The sequence below is a fragment of the Eucyclogobius newberryi genome, unplaced genomic scaffold (genome assembly GCF_026437365.1).
Source record: "Eucyclogobius newberryi isolate DKJ021-1_F unplaced genomic scaffold, fEucNew1.0.hap1 SCAF_10, whole genome shotgun sequence".
Classification (NCBI taxonomy): Eukaryota; Metazoa; Chordata; class Actinopteri; order Gobiiformes; family Gobiidae; genus Eucyclogobius; species Eucyclogobius newberryi.
Window position 1 is genome coordinate 30,003,221 of NW_027315724.1, and position 23,316 is coordinate 30,026,536.

The 23,316-nt window shown below is 43.0% G+C and overlaps 2 protein-coding genes across 3 annotated transcripts; one reads left to right on the forward strand and one right to left on the reverse strand.

Annotated features, from left to right (window-relative positions):
- Positions 1-278: 278 nt before the first annotated feature.
- Positions 279-10,463, reverse strand: LOC140367656 (A disintegrin and metalloproteinase with thrombospondin motifs 15-like). The gene is made up of 8 exons (XM_072454223.1): positions 9,412-10,463; positions 8,679-8,811; positions 7,156-7,323; positions 4,065-4,348; positions 3,394-3,571; positions 3,136-3,311; positions 2,216-2,391; positions 279-2,135 (listed from the first exon to the last, which is right to left on the reverse strand). Exons 1-8 carry the CDS (start codon positions 10,279-10,281, stop codon positions 1,364-1,366), a joined length of 2,757 nt encoding a protein of 918 aa, XP_072310324.1. The 5' UTR covers positions 10,282-10,463; the 3' UTR covers positions 279-1,363.
- Positions 10,464-11,809: 1,346 nt separating this feature from the next.
- LOC140367664 (A disintegrin and metalloproteinase with thrombospondin motifs 8-like) lies at positions 11,810-22,992 on the forward strand. Of its 2 annotated transcripts, none has more exons than XM_072454244.1 (9): positions 11,810-12,760; positions 14,077-14,316; positions 17,827-17,959; positions 18,028-18,195; positions 19,623-19,915; positions 20,548-20,734; positions 20,813-20,985; positions 21,060-21,235; positions 21,347-22,992. In XM_072454244.1, the coding sequence occupies exons 1-9, from the start codon at positions 12,035-12,037 to the stop codon at positions 22,077-22,079; spliced, it is 2,829 nt and encodes a 942-aa protein (XP_072310345.1). In that variant the 5' UTR covers positions 11,810-12,034; the 3' UTR covers positions 22,080-22,992. The 2 variants fall into 2 exon arrangements, with proteins under 2 accessions (XP_072310345.1, XP_072310336.1); XM_072454235.1 differs by having other exon boundaries at positions 11,812-12,760; positions 20,810-20,985.
- Positions 22,993-23,316: the final 324 nt, after the last annotated feature.

The window sequence follows — 23,316 nt, forward strand, 5'->3', positions numbered from 1 at the left end:
CTTCTGTGGATGAATGAGCTAAACTGGATCAAGCTACTTTTGAGAGCATCCGAACCATTGACTCAGACAAAAGGACAGTGATAGCACACATAGTGTCACTGCACACATAGAACACTCATGTATATTATACTTTATTACAACTAAATTGGATGTATACACAGTATACAAATGACAAGTGATAAAACATCATATGTACACAATACACTACCATCTTTAAGTGGTATATATATGGTCCCTCTAAACTAGGGGTGTCCAAACTTTATTCATTGAGGGCCGCATTTTGAAACAATTCTGAAGTGGAGGGCCACATACTACACCACAAAGCAAGGGTGTAGTTTTGATGAGAATTGAGACATTAATTTAGGCATGTATAACGTCAAAATGTTTGTCATTTAGGATATAATAGAAGATTTCTTTCCAATGGTACATTAAAAAGTACTACTTGGGTCAATTTAGCAGGAAGTCTGAGAGCCAACAAAATTGGTCTGAGAGCCGCATTTAGCCCCCGGGCCATAGTTTGGACACCCTTGTTCTAAAACAAAGACAGCATATGAACAACTATATTGAATGGTCTTTTTTGATAATTTCCATAAGGTAATGTTGACGTGGTGCATACAGTATGTGCTTACATTATAACAGAGGGACAACCATTTTGTCTGGCTGTCACTGTCAAGAGGAGGAGGACATAGATGATAATGTGTCTACAGTCTTGGGCTGGAGAGGAGTTGACCTGAAGCAAACTAGCCCTGAAAATGAGATGACAGAACAGCAGAGAACTAGCTGAATGAATTCATATGAATGAAAAAGATAGGGAATGACTAAGCCTACATTGGTTACATTTAACACATCACCTTTGAGTGTTCAAGTCTACGGTGAATGTGCAGCATACAAGCAGGTCTATGTTAACCAGACATTTTACAATGAAGGATAGTGTGAACCAGCATTAAAACTATTTTGTAACGTTCTCCCTCTTAGGAAGGGTAAAGCTATGGATTGATATTACATAACTGTGAATGGCATCTATTGGTTTATACTTCTTTTTCAGATGAAAATGTTAAATCAGCTCATTTTGCAGATACAGTTCAATGTTTCACATTTCACTGAAATTAGACACTCCAAGGTTCAGCCTATCATCTGCTGCTGTGGGACATTTTTGTTCTGTCAAAAACACAGGCGTTATGTTGTCTGTGCAGACGGAGGTAGAATGACCATGAGTCAAACCTGGTTTGACCGTTTTGTGGAAGAGCTCTCTCTAATGCTCCTCTCTGACTCTGTCTGAGCCTTAGTGCGTCTGGGCAGCAGAAGGAGAACATCACATCTGCCTGTAATATCCTGTTCCTGATCATCAGTTTATGTGTTTAGTCTAACACGGCTTCATGTTACACAGGTCTAGTTCCTGAGGCTTCCTCCGCCCGATGCAGTGCTCTCTGGGTAAGTTCAGGCCGTTGTCAGTGATGCAGCGAATAGAACGTCTCTTAAACCCTCTGCCACAGGTCTTAGAACAGGAAGACCATGCCCCCATGTCCCACAGAGGACAGGGGTCTCCACAGGCCCTCACTGCTATGGGTCGCTCTGCACTGTGGCAGTCTGCTGCAGGGAGACCCTCGATGCTCTGACACTGCACCTGACGTCTCTGCAAACCTGTCCCACATGACACCGAGCACTTGTCCCAGCTCCCTGACACCCAGTGACTCATGGGAGTTTTATCCAGGACATGTTTCTTGGCCTCCACTTTGTTATTGTCTAGGACACTATTATGGGAAGTGTCACTCTTATCTTTGCGCAAAGTCTTCTCCTCCTTACTCTCCTTGGAGATGTAGTAGGAGTACCTCACTCGGGGCGGAGTCATTTTGCCCACAGAGAGCACCTCCACAGTGAGGGGCTCCTGCAGCGGTCTGATGGCCTGCAGCATCTCCACTGAGGTGGACGTTCCACTGTAGCGTAGCAGACTGCCCTTCACCAGGAGATCTCGCTCCACAGCGGACACCACGTAGTTCCCATTGAGCAAGTACTGCCCCTGGCGGTTCTTCACAGCCAGATAGTTCTCGTCACTGACCAGGCCACGGTATCCACGCTGACGTACATCAATGTTGGCAGCTCCCACAGGCAGCATGACCACAAAGTTGTAGCCGTGACTAAAAGGAATGACAAGCAGGATATTAGCTGCCTCGTAAACACGGAAGGACATGGTGTGAGATGAGTAACTTTGACATACGCAGGTTTGGTGAACATTCCTGAGACCTTCTTGCAGCCCTGGTTGTCCCCTCCACAAACTCCACACTTGTCAGATTTCTTATTGGAGTCCAGCCTCCCGTCACAGCCGGCCTTGATACATCTCCCCTGGACGCACACAGTTGTAGTGTCAGGCGAGCACGGCGTCCCATCCACCACCTGCAAAGTTCAAGTCAAAGATCACAGTGAAACTAATGATTGATATTTGTCCTTCACTAGATGTATGTTCATTAACTCTTAACCTAGACATATTTTGCCAAGCTGCCGCTGGCTTGTTTACTTCGTATAAGAGTTTGGTGACGTGCCACGGGTGTGAACTAAAGTGGTTCCTGTTTGCCCCCTTCATGTCACTCCATCTCTCACTGTCGCACTGTTAACATGACACACTCTTGTAACAGTCAGCTATTTTGAACCCACTTTCCTGTTGGAGCTACTTGAAATTTCCCATTGGGCTGTTGCTGTGATGAGGTGTTCGGTGACAAAGTGTGCACATTGAGTTAGTTGGTACAATAGCTTAAACTCATTTAAGCCAATGTCACATAGTAACTGTAATTGTTCTCGGCTTCACAGCGTAATGGAAGCTGACAATGCTATTTACACAACAACTGGCAATTAACAGAATAAACCAAGCACTTCCATCCACAAAGATTACTTTGCCAATTTTGTTCAGCAGGGAAATTAAGCTATTGATTACAAAGCTGCAACATGTGCTTTTGTTTTGCAGCTTTTAGCAAACAGCATCCCAGAATAGTGAACATCTATGCAATTGATGGGTTTCTTTGGCAATTTGAACCCCCTAATCATCATATTTCAATTGCTGCTTCTATTTCTTGTTTCAAATCCCTCCCTACATAATATATGATGTAATATTTGTAGACAGCTGGTATTGAAATGGCGAGGTACCTTTGGAGCCAGGACGTAGAAGTATCCAGTCCCATTTGCACGGCAGATGAGCTTACATTTGTCCTTGGGAGAAACGCCAGAGTATTTGGGAACCCACACCACCGAGGAGCCCAGTCTGTTAGTGTTCAGATTTAATCCGTTGAACGCTTCACACTGCTCCTCGCGGAAACTCTTGCCTGCGAAGGAAAAATAGTGAGCAAGCTGACTCATTCTGCTTTATGATATTATAAATAAACTTGAATGATAGAGACTGCAAACCTGAGTCAGGACATGGGCTGAAGTTGCAGGAGCGATATTTAATCCGCAGTCCGTAGCAGTATTTTCCTCCATTTTCGGGGAGGGGATTGTTACACTCTCTTTTGGCCAGTTGTACACCACCTCCGCAGCTTCGAGAACAGTCTCCAAACAGACCCCACTTTCCCCACTGTCCATCCACCTGCGCAAAAAACATATCAAGAGTGTCACTAGTGCTTCAACATTTATAATGCTAATTGCTAATTAATGAGGTAATTGATTGAACTGAAGATCACTCAGCTTTTAAAGGATAGAACACTGCAATCTAAAAAACAAGTGCACCAGTTACTCATAATTTGATACTGGTTTGGTGCTTTAGTGTCATACAGTAGACTTTTGCTCTGGTTTATACTCACACCATTCATTGACACCACTGCTGTTCTACTCTTGATTAAAACAGCTTCCATTCACACGAGAAAGTTGGGTGAAGAGGCCGGCCAAAGCAAGCAACAAAACACTTACCTACCAACAACTGGTTTTAGAGTTATCTGTATGTATTTTGTCCGATACAGCCTTTTGTTTGAATACTTTTATACGGTTACGTTTTATACCTTTACTACTGTAAGTTGTCACTTTAGTTGATCTTTTCACGTCTGAGGTTTTAGTACTTCTGGTGTTTCCCTCCGGTCTCTCACCTTTATGTGCATGGTGGTGTTCTTCTCGGCGCAGGTTCCTCTGTAACAGATCTTGCCAGTGCCACAGCTGGTGCCGTCTGCCCAGGGGAAGTGTCTGGTTTGGCACACCAGCTGACCACTCGCCTTTCCCGTGCACCACAGTTTGGCGCAGGGGTGCATGTACGGGCAGGGCTTGGACCCGGTCCCGAAGGCGAGCTCGCACTGACGATGGAGGCTGTAGGTCGCACCGGGGAGGTTATCAGGGAGAGAGAGCTGCCTCTGAGGCTGGTCCAGCAGACAGTCACCTACAACAACATTGGATTTAAAGATTTATTGCATTGACAAGAGGCAATATAGAGAAAAGTGAAGATTATTGTGAACGCTGTTTTGAAGATATGCAAAATGTAATTATTGTGCATGGAATATATATTGTGCATCGACTAAAACTAGACTAAGTAAGAATTAAAACAGGACTAAACCAAAGAGAAACCGGGACTAAAGCGAGACCAAAACGAGACCAAAGCTAAGCAAGACTAAAACAAGACTAAACCAAGAAGAATCCAGGACTAAACCAAAGAGAAACCAGGACTAAAGCGAGACCAAAACGAGACCAAAGCTAAGCAAGACTAAAACAGGACTAAACCAAGAAGAATCCAGGACTAAACCAAGGAGAATTCAGGACTAAACAAAGGAGAAACCAGGACTAAAGAAGACTAAAACAGGACTAAACCAAGGATAAACCAGGACTAAGCGAGACTAAAGCTAAGCAAGACTAAAACAGGACTAAAAAATACTAAAAAAGATAATAGTCGGACTAAAATGAGACTAAAGCGAGACTAAAGCGAGACCAAAACATATAATTTGTTGGTAATTTTGCCCACCTCTAGATAGGACAGAACAGAGTGAAATGGTGGAGAAGAACATGGTGGAAATTCAACAAATATATACAGTATGTGCTGTTTAGGCTTAGGGTTAACCAGCCACTAGACAGAGTAAAGTTAATTAATACTACAAAAACTATGCACGAGATTTAGGACCTTTCCAAAATATGTTCAACAATAAGCCAGGAAACAAATTGTTTTTGGATGTGGAAACGGAACATCATCATCTGGATTCAGGGAGGATTTTCTATCACTGTGAGAGCCAACTGTCTTTTAGCATATAACTCTGGGGAGAGCAGTTGGTAATGTTATCCACCCACTAACCTAAAAATGATGTTCTTATGTGCTGTATTGAATGTATCCAGAGAAAATACAAGACATCAAATCCAAATTGATACAATTCAACCTGAACCACATAAGATACAATTCACTGATCTCCTCATTTTGGTTCTACATTTTTTTGTGTTTTATTTTGTTAAGAAAATACACCCAACTTTTTTCTAAATAAATAGGTCAGATTCTTAATGATCTAGTTTTACCATCTCCTTTATCAGCCTCCACCCTGATGATTACTGTAAACCCTGATGCCTGTTGCACCTCCTCTAAATCCTCTGTGGTCCTGTTTATTGTGCGGTTAACGTGAAGTGCATCAAATTATGTCACACAGACACACAACCTTGCTGTTTTGGTCTTGCAATTTTACTTTACAGGCACTAAAAAATGTGGACTGCATTGTCCTCGACTCACCCTTTACCCATGGTAATGATGAACTGACATGTCACACATAAGAACATAAGAAAAGTTGTATTGTACACCACATATTGTAAAAAGATTAATTAATTTATATATTCCACCACTGCAGCCACCTGGTAATGTTTAGATGAAATAAATGGATGGTAAATTTAGCTATGAACGTCTGTTATAACTGGGTCGGCAATAAATTGTTTTGGTTCTGGTCCACTTAGAGTTTAAACAGACACACAGGTGGAACAGGACAGAGCAAAAGCACATGATCTACTGGCAGTGGTGTTGTAGTGAGTGAAGAGACTAAATGTATTTGTATGTATCTGAAGATTCATATATTATGCTTCAGTTCAAGAGCTTTTAACAGTCTGGTGGATATACATACATCTTTTTAATGAAGCCGTAAATAATTTATCAGCTGCTGTGTTTCCTTTGCTATCTCTGAATGGAGTTTCCATTCTTCTCATTTGAGGTCATTTACATCATGTTAAAAGTACTTTGAAGTCAACTTTTCCATTTCACTGAGTCGTTTTGGTTGGGATTTGTGGCTATGAACATTTTCAGAACACACATTTGTTTAAATGACTAGAAGACAAGATTACACAGACACGGCACACCCTGATGACTTAGTAGTCTGGGTTCCAAGAAAGCAAGAAACATGGTGAAAAGAGAAGTTTAAGAGGATGACACAAGTTACTGTAACCTGATTATTTCCTTCCAAGAAGAGGCGTATGGGCTTTATAAGGTGAAAGGGTTCATTTGGTCTTCTTGCTCAGAGAATGCATGTCTGTGGTTTAAGGATGTAAACATTGCAGGCCATAGAATTTAGAATTTATGCTTTGAATATGGACTTTATCTTGAAAAGGTATTTCCAGCAAAGTCCTGCAAGTCTATTTTTTGTTTCTTGTCTTCTACATAATATGCATAATATATTAGTCAGAAGAATCTATATAGTGTAAACACTGATTTCATATTCTGACTTAAGATTTGGTTGGAACAATCCTCATGCCCACTTTTGTTTTACCCTGCCTACTGTATGGGCTGGGTGCTGTTCAAAGATGCCAATACAGTCACAAAAAATTGAAGGTACTACGTAAAAAATAAAGAAATTGCTACCAAAAACTGGAGCAGATGTTGATGCCTGGTTGTTCCTGGGTTAGCACTTTATAAAGCTTTGCAGTTTCACCACAAATGAAAGTTGAATTTATGAACATTATAATTCTGTTTTGTCATTAGATAATAAAAATGACAACAACAACATCGACATGAACAATTTCATAAGCAAGCTTTTCTGTATTCGCGATGTCAAACACAAGAACATCACCAAACAATTATTTCAATCTGCCAAATTATTGACAATTATATCATGTAGGCCTCTTAATTTAAAAGTGTGCCACAGTCAAACATTTGTAGGTTTACTGATTACAAGCTGCAGAGAGCATGAGGCCTGCAATGAATTATGGGAAGAGCAGGAAGTGTTTACTGACCGTGACCTCTGTCCAGGAACTCTGTGATGATGGCAGCGCTGCAGACGGACCAGGGCCGGGTCCTGTCGATCTGAATCAGGGTAGGAGACATCATGTGGTTGTCCTTCAGTTTACCAAACACCTCTTCACACGCTTTTACATTGTCGTGGGGCATGTTGAAGACATGGCCTAGAGAGGATATCAAATCAATAAATACATGTTTGAATACAAGTGTCATTTGAATTTGGAGCTTTTGTCCATCCATCCATTTTATTCTGCTTGGAGCTATTGTATTTATATATATCTGACCCCCGTTTTAGGACAATAATTGCTATCACCAATAATATTTGTGGTATATTTTATATAATCGTGATAATTGCCAAGAAAGTTAAGCGCACCAGATTCTGCAAAAAAGCTGCTTCTCCATGACATTCTCTTGTAGGTCTTTGTTGTTTTCACTTAGAACAAAGTACAATTTTATCATATTTGTTGAAACGTGGAATTCATTTCTATTTAGGGTTAGTGTTAGGGAGTCATCGTCCTATGCCTACTTTACTGGTTATTCCATTTATTCATGGGTTTCAGTAGATGACATTCTCCTGTTGTGTTCGCCACATTGAGGACTGGAGACTTTGTGCTTCGACTTGTTCATTGTTGTGCCATCTGACATAATTTACTATAAATGTTTAACTTGCATGGAAATATTTACAATGATCTGTGTCTCACTCTCCACATGATTCTGATGAGTTTGTGAACTCAAGGCAATACATTTTCTAAACCATGCTTGTCTGAAGATCAGGGATTTGTCCGGAAAGTCTTTTCATTTGCAAGTACTTTAAGAAAAGCAAACAAGCTGTGCTTTCCTGTCTGGTCATTCATAAGGCAGAATATCTTTAAAAGGGGAAGTTGTTAGTTAACATGTGAGTTTACATGTAAAGAATGCGTCTCAAGGGGCTCCCAGAGTTACTTCTAGATTGGACATCGGATATGAGCCTGTTTCTCGCCACACAAATGTTCCAAATTTAGGCATTGTTTTTTTTTTTGACTGCCAATCACTTAACATTTGTTGGCTGAATATGTCTCCTGTCTTAATCAACACTAGACTCATGGGAAATGCTGAAATTGCGAGACTTATCCTGTTTCTCTGTTTACTTTGGCCTCCCCAGTCTCTAGTAGGAGTCATAGACAGTGTTTATAGATAAGAGTGCATATTTGTTATTTGAATTACATCATGAGAATACGTTTCAGTGAGTGCATATGTTTAAGTATCTACACTTTGCTCCAGGGAGACATTACCCTCGCCAAATCAATGTAATCTTGCACATTACTTTCCTAAATCTAGACAGAAGATTATGGCAACTAAAGCCAAAAAAACTGCCCTTGCTTTTCTGTGTTTATAAGGCCATTGACAACAAAGGTCCAGAGATTGCACACAAGCCTAAACTGAAGGGTGGTTAGCTATTCCGAGTATAAGGGTAATGACCATGGTTGAATGATGAAATGCTCCTTCATAAAATGCCTCTTATCTGAGTCAATTTTCCTACCCAGTTCATGTGCCGTGGTGAAGGCGGAGGGCAGGCCGTCGTCCTCTATGACCGAGCAGCTCCTCTTTGGGTCACACATGGTCCCGACATCAGCCATCCCCAAAGTGTCACAGGTAGTGGCTCCACACAGGTCCTGGCAAAACATGACACATGCTATTATGGCTGTATTTACATTTGTGTAGCCCTAATGTTTGCTGTGAGGATACAGTCAGGACCTTTGTGAGCTATAGCAGGAGCACTAAGCATGAGCTCTCTGTGTTTGTGTGGAACTGGGATATGATAGGATATTTGATGGATATGAATCTTTGGACAAACGTAATTTGCATGTTTGGTTTGAAATGTTATACTGTGTGTTTTGGCCCGTACGCTTTCCACACGATCTGCAGTTATTTATCTTTGTCTGCCACAATTATTCATCCCAATAAATTGAAGATGATTCTGTAAAGTTAAATATATTATGGCAAATTATAAGATGTCAGAGTCCCATGTCCATTGCGTTTGCTCTCTGGACTTTTCCAGTGCAGCTGTGCTCTTTGTGCTGGAGAGCAGGGCTGCCTGGAGTTTTCTGCATGTATGCCCTCAGTGTAAATAAATATGCATCTTCCTTGGCTCGGGGCTCCCTGTGCACTGGCTGTGCGCTGCAGAGAGGAGGGACATTTGAGGCTGCACTCCAGAGGTTAAATGACTCTTAGTGCAGTGGTGAATCTGAGCCCCTCTGTTTGTAATGCCCTACCTGCTTGGTAAAGAGTATGGCAGTGTCCCAATACTCCGAGTGTTTGTCGCTGTGCTTGTTGAGCTTCTTCTGCCAAGAGCAGAAGTTGCGCAGAGTGAGTGCCGCGTTGCTGGAGACTTTGGGCCCCTTGTCAGTGTCACCCAGAACAGTGAAGCCCACCACCACCAGGTTTATAGAATTCAGGATGCTGGGGTGTTTGTACAGGCGGGCCGCCACAGACATCAGCGTTAGGACGTAATGCTTGAGGTCGTCCCCGTGGAATGATGCCATGGACTCGTCCGCCACAACCAGAACCTCCACATACCGCGGGACTGAGGCGAACCGCTTATTCCGCCCCATCCTGCTCAGCAGGCGCTCGCCAACCTCCTCCAGGTCGCTCAGGTGTTTGTATTTGTCCAGGGACACGTTCAGGTGCGCGTGCGGCGGGACCCCACACCTGCTCAGGGGTTCTCCCGGGAGCGCAGCGCGTGCGCGGCGCTGGATGATGTGTGTCCCAAATCCTGCCTCGGGTCCTGGAGCCGAGGATCGACTGATAAAATACTCCATGCCGCCCACAGAGTAGCTGCCCCGCATCCCCCCGCACAGGCTCAGTGCGGCAAAAGAATTCTGCTCTGTATTTACACGTCCAGAGTAAAAACAATGCGCAAAGTCTGCGCCACTCTCCGGTGTCACAAAACTGGAGTCCTGTTCGAGATCTAGGTAAAAGTCCTCATTAAAAGCTCGCAGCTTCAAAAGCACCTGCTGTGCGTCCATGCGCCGCAGATGCTCAAACTCCAGCGGGTCCACGCGCACAGGTGTGCATATGTCCTGCTCCATGCACTGCGTTAACCCGGTGCAGAGCAGCAGCAAAGCGGGGAGAAAAAGAGCCATGTCCCTGCTTTCTGAGGGGCTTCACGCCTTGGGTCCCATGCTCCTGGTCCCGGTCTGGGCTCAAATGGGTCCGCACCTCACTAATCGCGTCCTGGTCTATATTCAGACCACAACCACTTGCAGCTCCCCAAACATTGTTGTAGCTCCAGGGTCTGTAACAGAGCATCTCTCCTCCCATTGCACGGCCCTCTAACACGCTCAACCCACAGACCCGCTCTTCACCCGCTGGACGCGCAGCACGTGACCACAACAGCGCACTTGGGGAACTTCTCAGTTTACGGCGTGATGAGGCACAGTGCACTATGTCAGAGCAGAATGTGAGAGCCAATAAATGTATGATTTTACAACATGTCAAACTTGGACATTTCATTCAAGCATTTCATCAAAAGGAATGGGTTTTGGGTGGTCAACGCAAATATAATTTCACGTTAATTACCTTAATGTTATAAGCCTACAAAGGTACAGGGAACATTTGCAATTTAAATATATACGAATCAATATTATTATTTTATATTTTTAATGAAAAAAGAGATGCAAACTATTTCAGTTTAACAGCCTTGTAATGAACGTGCTGAAGTCCACCTGCTGCTGCTGTTTTGAAACGCAGGCCACGGGCGCCCCCTGGTGCTTGTAAAACCCATTGCAGTTCTTGTTGGAAGTCTCTTCTTGCGAGTCTAAATTATAACTTTTCTTTTGGTGAACTCTGGTGGCCACTGATGCAAAGAGCAGCTTCGAGATACAGTATACTCTTCTGGTGGCACGCGGGATTCATTAACATGATTTACACAGGGCGTAGAAACGTGCGGTTTTGATATTGTTTGAAAAAAAAAGAAGAAAAAAAAAAGAGAATGACGGAAAAAATATATATATAACTCAACTACTATAGACTACTTCCGTAAGTGTATGGTAAAATGAGATGCACGGGGAAGTTTACTTCACATGGCCTAATTGCGTGACTAAAGTTATTCCAAGGAACAGCAACTTCACTTTTTTAAGTTTGAGTGAAAATCTATTGTGCATATATGAGTTATTATTGTGTGCCTGGTTGATTAATCTCCTGTGACGTGAGCTTTCACACGGGTCGCATTTTGTATTCTATTTGACCATTGTTGTGTTGTTTAAAGATGTGCATATGCAATGATGGTTTGCGTCATGTGCGTCATATCTCTGAGACCTGGTGCTTTTTATACAACCATTTCACATCCAACACGGCTTCTTGACCCAGCATCCCTGACTTTCTTTTCAAACAGACGTGATGGGCCTTGGCATGACGCAAGTAGATTATATATCATTCCCCGCTCTTTTGTTCCCGCCTCTGGCATTTGTCTTGCAGGGGTTTTTAGAGACGCGGCGGGGGCGCTGTCACTCCCTCAGACCCTCCAGAAATAACTGGACTTGTGGACTTCCAGCTATGTGTATTGTAATGGGCTGCGCGTCCTGCTGAGTTAAGAATAGGAGCGCTGTAGTCAGGGGGGGAGTGGCGGCTGGTTCTCATGAAGCACGAGTGGGAGGAGAATTTCCAGCAACGGAGGATATCAAAAATAAACCCCCTCGTGTCCAGGGACGAGCAGAAAGTATAAATAGGCCTGATGCGTCCAGACTGCAGCGGTGAGAGGTGCAACAGGAGAGGACCAGACACACACTGACCAAGACTGGACACTGCCTGCTCAGAATAGGACACTTGAAATCCATCTTTACAACACTGAATGCAACTAAGAGGCAATTCACTTTAGTGCTGTTCCTATCCCAAAAGATGTGTTCCCCAGTGCTCGTGCTCTTTTTATGTCTTTGTGTGACCAACGGGGCCCAGTTTGAGTCTGAGGATGTGGTCCCCCATCGGATCGACTCCAGACTCAGCGGCCGCTTCTGGAAACGCAGTGAGGAGCAGCCCAGGTTCGTGCTCAGCGCGTTTAGCGAGGACCTCAGGCTGAACCTCATCCCAGACACGAGCTTCCTCTCGCCTCACTTCAGCATTCAGCGGATCCGGTCCGGCGTCCCGGCGCTGGACAGCACCATAAACCGGACGGAGGAGAGCGAGGGCCACCTGAGGAGCTGCTTCTACTCGGGGAAAGTGGACGGGGATCCGGGCTCCGTGGTGGCCCTCAGCCTGTGCGCGGGCATCCACGGCTCCTTCATCACCCACGGGAAGGAGTACTTTATTGAGCCCAAGCGGCGCGGCAACGGTGGCGGCGCTCACTCCGCCGGGCAGACGCACGTGATCCGGAGGAGAGCGGTGGGCTCGAACCCGGGTCTGGCGGCGCTGCGCTTCGACCGCTCCGCGCCGGCGGCGGAGGAGACAGCGGCGGCGGCGGCGGCGGGGAAGGAGGAGAGCGGGCGAAGTGGGGAAACTTTGACGCACGGCAGCGGTGACGCACGCGGCCAGATGCGCAGGAGACGCTTTGTTTCCGCGCCGCGCTTTATCGAGACGCTGGTGGTGGCAGACGCGAGCATGACCCACTTCTATGGCGATGAAATAAAGGTCAGGCAATGAATTCTTCCCCACACATCAAGCAATAATAGAAAAAAAAACAAGCTCAAAATAAAAGACACAACAGAAGGGCATAAAATCGCTCATAAGAATAGATATAGATAGATATAGAGACATATATAATAACATTAATGCTCCACTCCACTTGTACAGTCTGAAGGAATGTTGTTGAATCTCTCCTCTTGGTTCATAAAACATGTTTTGGCAATAAAAATGAATCAGAGGGCTCCATGTTTTCCACAGGCGCAGGGAGAAGAGGTCAGGCAACAGAAATGTAAGCAATGCTCGAGCACATTCCTCTGGAGTTGATCACAGTTTGGCAACCAAAGCTCGGCATCATCCACTCAGCCCTGATACAGGCTGGGGATCAATATGGGTTTAACAATGCCACATAATAAAGCCCATAAAACTAATTCATGTCACACAGATTAATTGTGTCGTCTGCTATTGGCATGTCTAAAGTTTATGTTCAGGTGTAACGGCTGTATTCAATATTTACAAATCCCAAATGGTACGCTTTGCAAGTTCTGAAACGCTTCATCGGAAAGTCAACAAATCCTTTTTTGCCGTTTGTCCAATAGTTCAGACTAACCTCAAAAGTAAATCAAAAGTGCAATACTGTAGGGTTTGGTTTGGTTCTCCTCCAGGGACAGAAAATAGTTTGTCTCTCCAAATGATTAGACCTTATGTGGTGTTTGAATGTTTTTGTTTTTTGTGATTTGAAGGCTGCTGCCTGAAGCCAACACGTGGCTCTGTGGGTGCACATGTGGAAAAAATCTTTACACGGCAATAAGCCTAACAACCATCAACCTGACTCAGACAAAGTTATTTCAAGTGTCATGACGGTGACAAGTGTTCTGTACACACATCTGCCAAAGGAAACAACGGGCCAAATGCCATCCCCATCAACCCAATACAAATACAACTTAAAACGCCTGTGATTTTTTTAAGATACAGCAAAAGCAAAGTTTTACCTGGCCTCAGCATTTTCATAGTAATACACTAACAATTGGGTCACGTGCCATTGCAGTCTTCATGCCAATTTCCAAGATCAGATCATTTTGCGTTTGGAATAATTAGGGAAGGAAAGGCATTTGGCATAAAAACGAGTAACATTCAAATCGTTGCATTGTTTTTTCCATTGTTATTCCATATTAAAAAAGAGAAATTGTGACGGGAAGAGCTTTCTCATTTCTTGATAATCTAGTTTAGTCATGTTATGGCTGCTGAAGTTACAATAACACATGACAAGACACAATCAAGATAAACTTTCCGTGTAATAAAACCCATGTATAATATGTCCACAGCACTACATCCTGTCGCTGATGTCCATGGCGGCGCATCTCTACAAACATCCCAGCATAAAGAACCAGGTGAACGTGGTGGTGGTGAAGATGCTGGTGGTGGAGGACGAGGAGGTGGGACCGGCCGTGTCCAGTATCGGGGGAATAACTCTGAGGAACTTCTGCTCCTGGCAACAGCTCTTCAACCCCCCGAGCCAAAGGCACCCGGAGCACTACGACACGGCCATGCTGTTCACCCGAGTGGTACGTGAGCTACGTTTAACTAAATCAAAAGCTTCTCATTAAGGGGTCAACTCAAGTAGAACATAAAATAGCTTGACAATATAGACAATATGTTTTTCCTATACTTTACCAGCTGATTCACGGTTATAACTGAAGACTGTATGGACAAGTTCACATCATGGATAAAATCATCATGGATAAAAGTAATGTGAATATAACTCAAGTGTTATGTGAAAGTCCTTTACTTCAATAAAATGAAAGTAAATGTATGCTACAATTGTGCATACATGTTAATAATGTAACACTGCTAATAATAATATTTTTAAATAATATTTTTAAACAATCAGCTGAGATCCTATTGTATTTTGTATTCAAGATAATCCTCCAGACATGCGAACAAATTGCAATTTATTTGTTTTGTATTATTATTCCAGTTAGATCCATTTCTGTATTCAACCTTTGACTGTTTTGACACTTGTGCACTTATTCTGATACTCCTATTAAAAGCTCTGCCCTTTTAGACCATAGTCATGTAAATGGTTTGGCAGTGCAGCGTTTACAGTGTGTTTTTAGAATGGCCCGTGCTGGCTGCCAGAGTGTGGTGGTGTATCATGTTGTCCATTTAAAGCCAGTCTGACTCATGAAGCCTCTGCACTCAGCTGTGGAGTGTGGCTTTGGGAGGCAGCAGCTCAACCACAAAACTATTACATCAAACCCAGTGGTCAGGCGTTAGTGCAGGTGCATTTGACTCACACGGGGAAATCTCCAAATATTTATGTTCTTTCAAATCAAACCCAACTGCTACAACGTGTTTAAGCAGAGGTGACATGAGATAACGGATGCATAATTGAGGCTAATATTTGCAGTTCTTGGTTCTTTCCTTCGGTCGTTTTTTACAGCAAATCTTCTGGATCTTCTGCTTTGCATTTTGTTTATTATTAGTTTTTATGCCGCTTGTGCTTCCATTTTTGTTAAGGACTTTCACCAAAATATCCTGGCTTTTTTCATTCCATGTGGTTACGGTTTACAGCAGGGCCATTTGACATCATTTTTCCAAGGGCCAGATTTTTCAATAACTTTTGATATATTAGATTTTTGTGAGAAATAACATTCAAAATGCTTTACCAATATTGCTTGGCAAAATTGCCAATCCAGAACTGAACCAGACTAGTACCAACTCGGTCTAAACCAGGACTAACCCTGAATCAAAACGGGTCTAGAGCAGAATTAAACAAGACAAAACCAAGACTAAACCAGGTCTGAACTGGTGCTATTAAACCAGAATTAAACCAAATTTTTTGTTATTCGATTTTGTTGATGAGTCGGATTAAATCGGGCCTGATTTGAACTCCGGGGCTTATGTTGAATAGCCCTGGTTTACAATATAGTAGCTGAGCTGTGTCCAGAATGACTGCAATTCTAATTAATGGTATATTGTGGAATTTTGATTTGCCTGGAATGTTCCACAGTATGGCATTTTTAAATGGTCTATTTCCATGGAGACAAACAGATCAGCCACCAGGTCAAATTACAGGTCGGATCAGTGGAGAGACAAGTCTGTATGAACGCATTGTTACGAATAGTTGAACACCTTCAATTCATAAATACAAACAGGTTTAATTCTATACTATGGGACATTAATCTTCAAGTTTGATTTGCAATTCAGGCAAACTCCAAATACAAGTGGCGAACCTCAAAGTAACATATTTGTTTAAGTTTTCAAGTCTCAAGTTTAGAATTTGAGTTCTTGAATGTGAAAACCTTTTCCAACTGGTCCCTACTTGTTGACAAGCTGTTAGCTGACAATAAATTAGCACTTCATATTATTACATTTTATTGCAGTGCCCTAGTCACAGCTTGAGTGACGAAAGGTTTACCCCTTTCCACAGAGAGGGAGGCACGTTGGTTCAAGAAGGGAAGTGATGAATTGAACATATGAGTTTGTTATGGCTACTTTTGATTAGGAAGCCATTATTCACCAGAAGTCTTCTTCAGAGTTTGTTTTTCCATTTCTGCGGAGATATGCTTTGAAAATGTAGAGGCCAGACGACTCCTGGTGGATGAGCTAACTTTAGGATCTCCACAAATCAGGCCTGACATATGGAAGCCTCTTAAAGGGTCAAGGCTGCTACTGGATGTTGTCAAATACTGTATGGAGTAAAGTGATGGATGGCATAGTTTTGCAGTCACATGCAGCTGATTTAATCCAAAGCAAAAACAAAACATGTAGTGGTTCTCAAAATTTTCACTCCAAAAGGACCGCACAATATAAATGAGGTCTAAGACAGTACTATTCTAAATCTATAAGACTAAACCAGGTCTGAATCAGGACTACAGTAGTTTTAAACCAACTAATTAATCAAATTTACTCTAAAAAAGTTACCATAATGTAATCAAACAAATCTAAAATTGAATTCTGCTCAGACTATAGTATTTCCCAAATCCTAAAACCAAACCTTACACTTTTAGTAAGAGTACTGTTACTTTAAATAAAAATATGATGATATGATATGATAAGAGGATTTTGTGCATCATCAGAAGGAACTGGAGAGAACCGCTGATGTAAAAGGTTCGATTGAGAAGGGACTCTGCTGTCAAATTCATTAACAACTCTTAATGGTCTCCCGTAACTGAATGTAAAACCAACTTTGTGAGTTTAAGTACATCTCTGCTAGAACTGCCGCATACATATCACTGTCCAAGTTCCTCGCCCATGCTTTAGTTTTAGGCTCCACGCACACTCCCAGGACGGCCATTCAGATTCACAATATGTTCACTGATCAAAGCCAAACATAAATATTACAAAACTTCTCGTCTAACAACAGCTCCACCGCAGACATGGATTTAGATGAGGCTTTGCTGGATCTTGCCCGAGGGCTCAGTGGAGGATGCTGCTTTAGAACAAGGTGTACAGGGCCATGCAGGGCCGGGCTGGGCTACAGCTGCGGCTCCAGATGGGATTCACATCACTGTGGTTTTCTGGGCTGCTGTGGACATATCTGTCTCCGGGCCACTCTGCCAGGCATCTCCTCTCAAAACGCGGAAACATTTCAGATGCAGCACAGTGTTCACTTCACCACAACACAACTCTCTGGAAAACTGGGGATATTTATTTGTTTTGAGTGGAAACAAGGAGTGTGTGCTCCTCTAGCCATATGACAAAACAAACTAAAGAGGCTTGATTCATGTAACAGCTGATCAGGGGGATCATTATTTATTGTATCTCGGAAGAATAATCTTGTTAGTTTGAAAATAGATTAAGCTATTCATGAAATATTTAACTCCATATTGTGAAGCTCCTTGTAAAAGTGATGACAAACACCCATCTATTAATCTTCTTTACTGTTTGTGGAAGGGTAATGGAAACATCAGTCTAAGCAGGGATTCCTCCAGCTCCACAAGGGAATCCCAAGGTGGTCCCACGCCAATTGAGACAAGGGCTTCCTTCTGGACATTTTTAACATTGCGTATTGGCGTTCAATGGAAAGGAAAGCCTAAAGAAAATATACTAACGGAACGTGTGATTTGTAGGACATCTGTGGCCACAACAGCTGTGACACTTTAGGGGTGGCTGATACTGGAACGATGTGCGACCTGAAGAGGAGCTGCTCTGTTATTGAAGACAGCGGACTTCAGGCTGCCTTCACTGTTGCACATGAACTTGGTATGTTATAGGCTGATATCAGATATGTACATAGATTGAATATAGTCTAACATTGTTCTTAATTCCAGGTCACGTGTTGAGCATGCCCCATGATGATTCTAAAACATGTGAGAAGCTTTTTGGAGACCTGGGAGGGCATCATCTGATGGCTCCACTGTTTGTGAGTCTCAACAGGAGTTCCCCGTGGTCCCCCTGCAGCGCCCTGCACATTACCGAGTTCTTTGACAGCGGACATGGTAAGAGCGTCACACTGCACAAAAGCATAAAAGCTGTGTGATTCTAATGAGTTTGATTACTAAGATAAGATAAGATAAGATATTCCTTTATTGTCCCACATGGGGAAATTTCATTGATGCAACGCCGGCAGATACAGAGGTAGATACAGAAGAAAAGAACAGATAACTTATAGGAAGTTTGAAAAACACTCTCAATAGAAGATCTCTTATAAACAAAAACTCCTATAGACAAAACCTCCCATTTCCCAACAAGGGATGGATACTAGACTTTGGGGCTTGCAATTTTCAGTCACTGTATTTAGCTGTTTGCATGAAAGGTACAAATACGCAAAATATATTAACTGACATTTTGGCAAAAGACAATGTACAGTAAGTTAATGTAACTCATTATTAGAATCTGAATCTATATCAGAATCTTCATTAATGGTTACACAAAAAATTAGGTAGAATTAACAACATCCTGATACTGAATTCTGTGCTTGCTTGCTTGCTTAAGCAGGCTGCTTTGTTGACTTACCATACCTTTTCTTGCTCAACTTTTCCACACCCCTAACTACCTGCTAGGTATAATATTTAAAGTGTTATCACTTAATCTCCCTATGAACTTTTTTTCCATTGAGTCATACTGTGAACCTCATCTTCCTGTAATTCCCTGCCGTAGCCAAAAGCAACAGCTGGTGTCAGCAAAATACTGTATGTTTTTATCAGTTGGAAAATGTCTCCAAAGAAAACTTGTGCAGCTGAGATGGTTCATTGTGATCTGCACATGTCACTGTCAGCCCCAGATAAAGGCCTCAGTATTGAATGTAAAAAAGGAGCAGTGACATTGATGCCGTTTTTCCATTAGTACCTACTCGGCTGTACTCTACTCAGCTCGGCTCTGTGCCACTCAGTCCTCGTTGCATTTCCATTACAACTGGTGCTCAGTGGTGCTCTGTAAAAACGGGCGTGGAAACAGCACAAATGATTTGAGACCAAAAGGATGCTCGACAGACAAACACCAAAACACATGACAACTGCTACACTACAACATATAGTCAAATCAGCAATACTTTTACAGCAACCGCCGAGTGGCTGTCCATAGACAAGACTTAGTTTACAAATATCGTCCATTTCAATGAATGATTTGTCCTTCAGCTACGGTTGTCCTGGCCAAGCCTAGCGCTGCACTGTGGCCTCTGCTGTTCCTGATTATGGTTGTCCCAGCGGAGTTGAAGAATGGGTCAATTGCAGAGGACAAATCCTTAGGCTAGACACTTCACCTTGACTAGTGGCTGCCATGTCATCATCGATCTTGTCCAGCGAGTTTTCCCTTTTTACATACAATAGTACTTTCTGTTAATTAAAAAGGTCTTTCTACAGCTACTATTTTCTGACCTTGTGCAAAGACACAGCTCCATTTTGATGTTTGTGTGTTGTGTCTGCAGGAGACTGTTTGTTGGATCTTCCTGAGAACGCGATCCCTTTACCTCAAGAGCTGCCGGGCCTCAAATACAGTCTGGACCAGCAGTGCCAGCAGATCTTTGGAGAGGAGTTTTCTCTTTGTCCCAACATGACCGACAGCGACCTTTGCACTCAGCTCTGGTGCCAGGAGGACGGGACCACACAGTGCACCACCAGGAACGGCAGCCTGCCCTGGGCCGATGGCACCAAGTGCAGTGAGAATGGGGCCTGTCTGAATGGTCTGTGCACACCAAATGAGGAGGTGGTTCAAATGCCGGTAAGACTGCCCTCCCTGACTTATGCATAACTCTCAGTAAGTTTAGAATATATACATACATGATATTTTAAATTAACTATTACTTTGCGTAATTTTGGAGGTACAACAGGTCAATCCAAAAACAAAAATGTCTGAGTGAATTGAGTGTAAAATACTATATATTCTTTAAAAACTGACTAATTAATAAAACATTTTTATATGCATAAATATAGATGTGCTTTATAAGGTCGGTGAGGCTCAGGGCACCTTCAACTCGTCCTGATGTCTTCTCCTTGTGTTGTGATCACACATGCTTATAAATCCAGACATTCTGTGGGTCTATCTGTTCTCCAAACTCATAAACCCTTTGGAAAAGACTCCACAGAAGCTCACAAACGCCTGTTTAGTGTGAGAAAGTCCCATCATGGCTGCCCCTACTCTGGGTGACTGACACATGTGGCAGGAATGTGGGCAGAGGCAGACAGCAGGCACGTGCCGAACTTCAACACACATTTAGCCTGTAGTAGCACACGCCAACACACTGTGGGCTATAATCCACACTGTGGTTTAGAGTGCACTGCTGAGACGCCCTTGGCTCTGTGCCCTAACCTCTGGTTTGACTGGGTCTGTTTGGGCTCTTCTCGTCTGCTCAGGTGCTGGTGGATGGCGGCTGGAATGAGTGGGGGCCCTGGCAACAGTGCTCCAAAACCTGTGGAGGAGGGGTGGAGTTCTCCTACAGGGAGTGCACGGACCCCATCCCACAAAACGGAGGCAAATACTGTGAAGGCCAGAGGGTTCAGTACCAGTCCTGCAATATACAGCCCTGTGAGAACAGTGGAGGTGAGAACAGTGGATGTCTTTCACTAAACTAAAGGAACATTGGAAATACTATTTTTGTCAATGTCCTTTTCTCAGCAGTAAAAAGTTTCAGAGAAGAACAGTGTGAGAAGTACAACAGCCCTCACCATCTGGACTTCAATGGCAACGTCAAACAGTGGATTCCCAAATATGCCGGTGTTTCCCCTAGAGACAGGTGTAAGCTGTCTTGTCGAGCCAAGGGCAGCAATGAATTTAAGGTGTTTGAATCAAAGGTAAGTCAGGTTTTCTAAAACACTCAACATAATGATGACATACCATGCAAATGTTAAAAATGTGGTCTGTGCAGGTAGTGGATGGTACAACATGTGGTCCAGACACCACCTCCGTGTGTGTTCAGGGGCAGTGTGTGAAGGCAGGCTGCGACCAGGTCATTGGGTCCAATAAAAGAGTGGACAAGTGTGGCATCTGTGGAGGAGATGGACTGTCGTGCAGGAAAATCACTGGCTCATACAACAAAGCAATGTAAGTGGTACCTTTTTAAACCATTTAGAATGCTCAAAACATTTGATAGATTTACAGTTGCATTATTTGCATTTCATTCAATCATTAATCTGCCTCCACTTTATCTTCCAGCTTTGGCTACAATGACATTGTCACTATTCCTGTGGGAGCCACTAATATTGACGTCAAACAGCGGAGCCATAGAGGCCTGAAGCATGATGGGAATTACCTGGCCGTAAAAAGAGAGAGTGGAGGGTACATCCTGAATGGAAACTTCTCTGTCTCCACAGTGGAGCAGGACATCCCCGTACATGGGGCTGTGCTAAAGTACAGTGGTTCCTCCACCTCTCTGGAGAGGATCCAGAGCTTCAGGCAGCTCAAGGAGACCATCACGGTGCAGCTGCTGGCCACCGGGGGTGATGACAACCCTCCAAAGGTGAAATACTCCTTTTACATCCCAAGAGACACAGCATTGATTCACAGCAAATCTAAGGATAAGAAAAGCCTGTCTGTGATCCATCCTTTTGGCATTCCTGAGTGGGTGCTGGGGGAGTGGTCAGAGTGCTCTAAGAGCTGTGGTTCTGGTTGGTCCAGGAGGACTGTGGAGTGTAGGGACAATGCAGGTTTCCTCTCTGGTCCCTGTGAAGAGCCGAAGCCCGTCGACATAAAGGCCTGTGGTGACCTGCCCTGCCCCATGTGGCACATGGGCCCTTGGTCCTCCTGTTCTCGGACTTGTGGTCAAGGCGAGCGCCGGCGCACTGTGGTGTGTATAGACTACACAGGGAAGACTGTGGAGCTGGACAAGTGTGACGCAAACAAGATCCCAGAGCCAGTGTCCGGAGACTGCTTCAACCCTCTGTGCTGATGAACCATGCATCGCCTTTTGCCCACACTGCACTTACCAGCTGGAAGTATTAGGCTATTGGGCAAAATACTATGTTTTTGTTGACATTTGACAACCACTATAAGTAAAATCTACCTCAGGATGTACCTTTGATGCTATGTAACACGATGAAGGTGCTGTGTGTGTTTCTCTGCAAAGAGAAGTTCTCAGTCTCATTTGTATAAACTTGTTTAATGGGATAAGATCCTGTCTAACACCAGCGCAGTATAAATATACCTCCCAGCCTCCTCCACAGAATTCTTGCCTGTAAAGCTTTATGGAGCCTTCACATAACTTATTACTATAAACGTCTCTGGGAAATACGTTTTGTCTATTCATACCTACACTCACAATGTGATATTTCTAGAGATGTTATAATTATATTCTAAATTGATTATTGGTAGATCTATTACTTTTAAAAACAGAGAGCTTAAATGTCCTTGAGGTATAACTATTTAGACTTAAGTCTGTTTACACAGTGTGTAATATATTAGTCTATAGAGTCTGTCCTGACCAGAAAAACAAAGCACGATTTAGCTGCCGCGTCACCCTTATTTTTTTTTTAAAATTATGGTGCATTAAGACCAAATATAATAACTCGTTATTCACTAAAAAGGCATTTACATGTTGTATTTGTAAATGCATCATCAAATGCTCACAGTTGTATATTTGATTCTTCATTGTTGAGTTGCTTTATGTTAAAAATGGAACGAGAAAGAGCATTGGGCCTATATCCCTTCAGTGAAGGACTCAGCTATTATATTGTTACAGCTTCCTCTTTAAGCTATTTATTTTTGTAAGTTTTTACTTTTGAGATGTAATTAAACTGGCACATGCTGCTGTCTTTGTTTCTTTGTTTTTTTGTAAATGTAATTGTAAAATAAACACATGTATATTTCAATACACAGTATATTTTTCATTTATTACATATTCCGGTAATCGTGTTGTTTGTCTGGGACAATCAACGATAGGAGTTTGTGAATACTTTGGCCTACTTTGACTTCAGCAGTAGAGGATTGCCACTAAAAAAACGACAGAGAACTAGGACATTCCTTTAAGACAGTAACTGTTAAATGATGGGAGAGGCAGGCCTCATCCCCTGTTTAGCAGACTGGAGCCTTTAAAGAAGTGAAGTTCACTCCTCCCGCTGTCAACTTATGTTCTACATCATAAATGAGGCAGCCATAAAAACCACCATAACATGTGATGAGCCTCATTC

Excerpts from the sequence above, each read along its gene's own strand:
- LOC140367656 (XM_072454223.1), bottom strand. The coding sequence starts at position 10,281 with ATGGCTCTTTTTCTCCCCGCTTTGCTGCTGCTCTGCACCGGGTTAACG. Across the intron at positions 7,324-8,678 it reads CACCACGGCACATGAACTGG|GCCATGTCTTCAACATGCCC; the intron begins GTAGGAAAATTG and ends TATCCTCTCTAG. Across the intron at positions 3,572-4,064 it reads ACACCACCATGCACATAAAG|GTGGATGGACAGTGGGGAAA; the intron begins GTGAGAGACCGG and ends TTTTTTGCGCAG.
- LOC140367664 (XM_072454235.1), top strand. The coding sequence starts at position 12,035 with ATGTGTTCCCCAGTGCTCGTGCTCTTTTTATGTCTTTGTGTGACCAAC. Across the intron at positions 12,761-14,076 it reads TCTATGGCGATGAAATAAAG|CACTACATCCTGTCGCTGAT; the intron begins GTCAGGCAATGA and ends ATATGTCCACAG. Across the intron at positions 17,960-18,027 it reads CACTGTTGCACATGAACTTG|GTCACGTGTTGAGCATGCCC; the intron begins GTATGTTATAGG and ends TCTTAATTCCAG.